Source organism: Wickerhamomyces ciferrii, contig 00266 (genome assembly GCF_000313485.1).
Source record: "Wickerhamomyces ciferrii WGS project CAIF00000000 data, strain NRRL Y-1031 F-60-10, contig 00266, whole genome shotgun sequence".
NCBI classification, from domain to species: domain Eukaryota; kingdom Fungi; phylum Ascomycota; class Saccharomycetes; order Phaffomycetales; family Wickerhamomycetaceae; genus Hansenula; species Hansenula ciferrii.
The window spans coordinates 35,326-38,764 of NW_011887474.1; the positions used below are offsets into that span (position 1 = coordinate 35,326).

The 3,439-nt window shown below is 29.8% G+C and overlaps 1 protein-coding gene across 1 annotated transcript; it reads right to left on the bottom strand.

Moving 5' to 3' along the window:
* Positions 1-803: 803 nt before the first annotated feature.
* On the bottom strand, positions 804-2,894 carry GCD6 (translation initiation factor eIF2B catalytic subunit epsilon; the record flags this gene model as incomplete). Its single annotated transcript, XM_011273109.1, has 1 exon — positions 804-2,894. The coding sequence occupies one exon, from the start codon at positions 2,892-2,894 to the stop codon at positions 804-806; it is 2,091 nt and encodes a 696-aa protein (XP_011271411.1).
* Positions 2,895-3,439: the final 545 nt, after the last annotated feature.

The following is a 3,439-nucleotide window of genomic DNA, read 5'->3' on the forward strand; positions in this document are numbered from 1 at the left end:
ACATTTTCCCCAGTGACCTCACTAAAGTTAAACTTTATCCCATGACTCCTTCTAACGCCTCCCAAATTCTACCCACGTACCCGCCTACCCGCCTAGTGTCCTACCTGTCTAAAACTGTTGGTACCCCTGTTGATCAAAGGTATAGAACAAAGCATAAAGGTATAGAAGTCTAGCTTGATTTTGCTGATCAGTGATCTATAATCTATAGAGTTACTATATAGGTATAGTGTATAGGGTATAGGGTATAGGGTATAGGACCGGTATTTCTAGTTGTTCAAGTAAATCGACTTAAATTAAAGAAATAGATTCTTCAAGTTTAAGTATCAATACATGAACTTTATGCTAAGCCTAAAAACTTTTGGTATCTATTTCAAGTACAACTCCAAGAAATTTTTTAATGATATCAGCATATCAGCTCAATGTTATGTATAAACGTTGAACTCGTAAAAATCAGATATCAGAACTAAACTCTTGAAGTAAGGACGTAGAGTCACAAGTTACAACTAATTACGAGTGACGAGACTACTAGTCGAGCAGCCTAGAGCTACGTTATTAACTATGAAGACCTCTATTTATAGATTGATTACCATCAAGTACAGCTAACTGATCAAGTGTTGAAATCTTGGTTGGGTAAACGTATCTTGGATATATAGTGGATCTTTTTTAGTATTCATGTTAATTTGATGACGAATTATTAGCCATTAATTGTTTGTTATCTGAGTTTGAAAAAGTTCAGATCTTAGTCTACAAGACAAAATATACGTAGAATTAATGTACTTTTATATTTATATATATCTCAATTTTTATTCTTCATCTGATGAATCTTCTTCAGCTTCTTCTAACCAATCAATAAATTTTAAAACATATTCATTTTCATAATTTTCTTTAGCGTTTTTCCACCAAATTAAAATTGAATCTTCATCAATAATTTCAGAATCATATAAAACACTTATTATATGAAATAAAGCTTGTTTACCATAATCTTTTGTCAAAGTTAAATCTTTCAAAATTTCTAATAAATCAATTTCTTCTTCTTGATCAAATGCTTGTCTTTTATATAAATTACCCCAATGTTTAAATAATTTATAAATTGCTTCTTTAATTTGTAATGTACCTGATATAATAAATTCATCAACTTTTGAAATTAATGCAGTTGATGTAGCTAATCTAACTTCATGATATGTAACATTCATACTCATTCTTAATGTATTCAATTCTAATAATGCTGTATCTAAATCATGATTTTCAGCAATTGCACGTTGAACTGTAGCAACAGCTTCTTTATCAAAATCTTCTTCTTCTTCATATTCCATATCTGTATGATAACTTGTTGTTGACATTGTTCTTTTCTTTTTTTGTTTTGTTTGAGTGACAGATGTAATTGAATCATCTGATAATGTTAATTCACCTAAACTATACATTAATGAATTAACAGGTTTAGCAAATTCATCATCTGAATCTTCAATTTCTGATTCATAAACATAACCAACACCATTTATACCAACAATGGCTTGATGATCAATCTTGGATTGAATTGCATGAGTACTTTCATCATCTTCCTCATCATCTTCATCTTCATCTGATGTATTAGCAAAACTTTGATCATTACGTTCAACAGGTTCAGATGAAATTCTTGTATCTTTTCCAATAGTTTTATCATTTGAAATAACAACATCAAATCCAATAACTGAACCATTTTCCAAGATAGTATTATTACCAATTTTAGCACCATTTGCTACAATTGAATAAGATAATTTAGAATTATCTTCAATAATTGCATTATCCCAAATATAACTATTTTTTATAGTTATATTATTACCAATTTTACAATTTTTACCAATAACTGAATTTTCAATATAAGTACCATCACCAATTATAGTATTTGATCCAATTGCTGTACATGAACCAATTTTACAAGATTGAGCTAAAATAACATTTTCTTCTTTATAAATATGTTTAGCTTCATATGAATAACTTTGTTGAGTTAAATAATTTGAATCTGGACAAATTGGATAAGCCCATCTTGCTAAAATATCTTGAGAAATTGCATCATAAGTTTGCCAACTTTCCACTCTTGCAGCATAATCATCTGTAATATATGCATATAAAGTTTTTTTCAAAATATCTGAACTTAATGTACTTTTAACAAAATCTCTTCTTAAATATTGATAATCAAAATTTTCTTGGAAAATTTGAGGAACATGTGGTGTACAAATATCAACATGACAATCTATTAAATCATTTCTTATCACAAATTCATCAACTCCATCTAATAATTCTGGATCAATTGAAACTGAATCTTTTTTACCATCTGCAGGGGGTATATCTTGATAATATAAACATCTGTTATTTGTTTTATCTAATATAAAAGTTGCAGGTTCTGCATGTGATCTTGTTCTATGTAATGAACTTGCTTTTGTTAAAACCATAGTTGCAATATGATCTCTATCAACAGCTTTTCTTGCCTTATGTGCTTCCATAACTTTATCAAATTGAATATTTGTAACAACATCACCTGAAACTAATAAGAAATCACCAGTAATTAAGCCTCTATTATCTAAATCTCTCATTGCATCACCAACTGATCTTGATTCTAAATTCATTATAGTATTAACTTTAAAAGGTGACCAAGGTAAATTCCATTTAGATTGTTCAATATAACCTTGAATTTGATCAGCATGAGCTGAACACATTAAATAAACTTCATCAACACCAGCTTTAGCTAAAAATTCTAAAGTATATTCAATTAATGGAACATTAGCTAATGGTAATAAACATCTTGGTTTAACTGAAGTTAATGGCATAAATCTTGTTTCAAAAGAATCAGTTAAAACAATTGCTTGTAATCTTTCATCTTTAACAACTTCTTTTTGTTTCTTTACTTTTGGAGGCATTTTGAATGTCCTTCTTTGTATAAATCTATTGATAAATGAATTATAGATCTATAAATTTTGAACAATTATGACTTATACACTTTAACTGAAGGTATGATTTAATTTTTTTTTTTCGCAGTGAGCTCGAACTTTTCGCGAAGGCCAGGCTAAAACTTTGGCATTAATTTCTTCAGTAAAGAAAAAATTGGGCTTATAAAATTTTACTTTTTAAGATTTAACCACTTTAAAATCATTTCAAAACATTACAAATAACGTCTAAACCTCAGCTTAAACAAAGAATCAAGAATTTAGTTCAAAAAGAGTCCGTGTATACAGGAAAAACAAAAAAAAACTTTAGTTGCAAAACTTGCAAAAAAAGATGCTCGAGGTGGGGTTCGAACCCACGACGGTCGCGTTACTCTAACACAACTGTGACAGTTTGCACAACGTCATTGATTTGATGCCGCTATAAGCACGAAGCTCTAACCACTGAGCTACACGAGCACTGGTTGAATGCAATACCCCCCTTAGCAACCGAGACGTCTGGCTCCCTAATGACACTATAC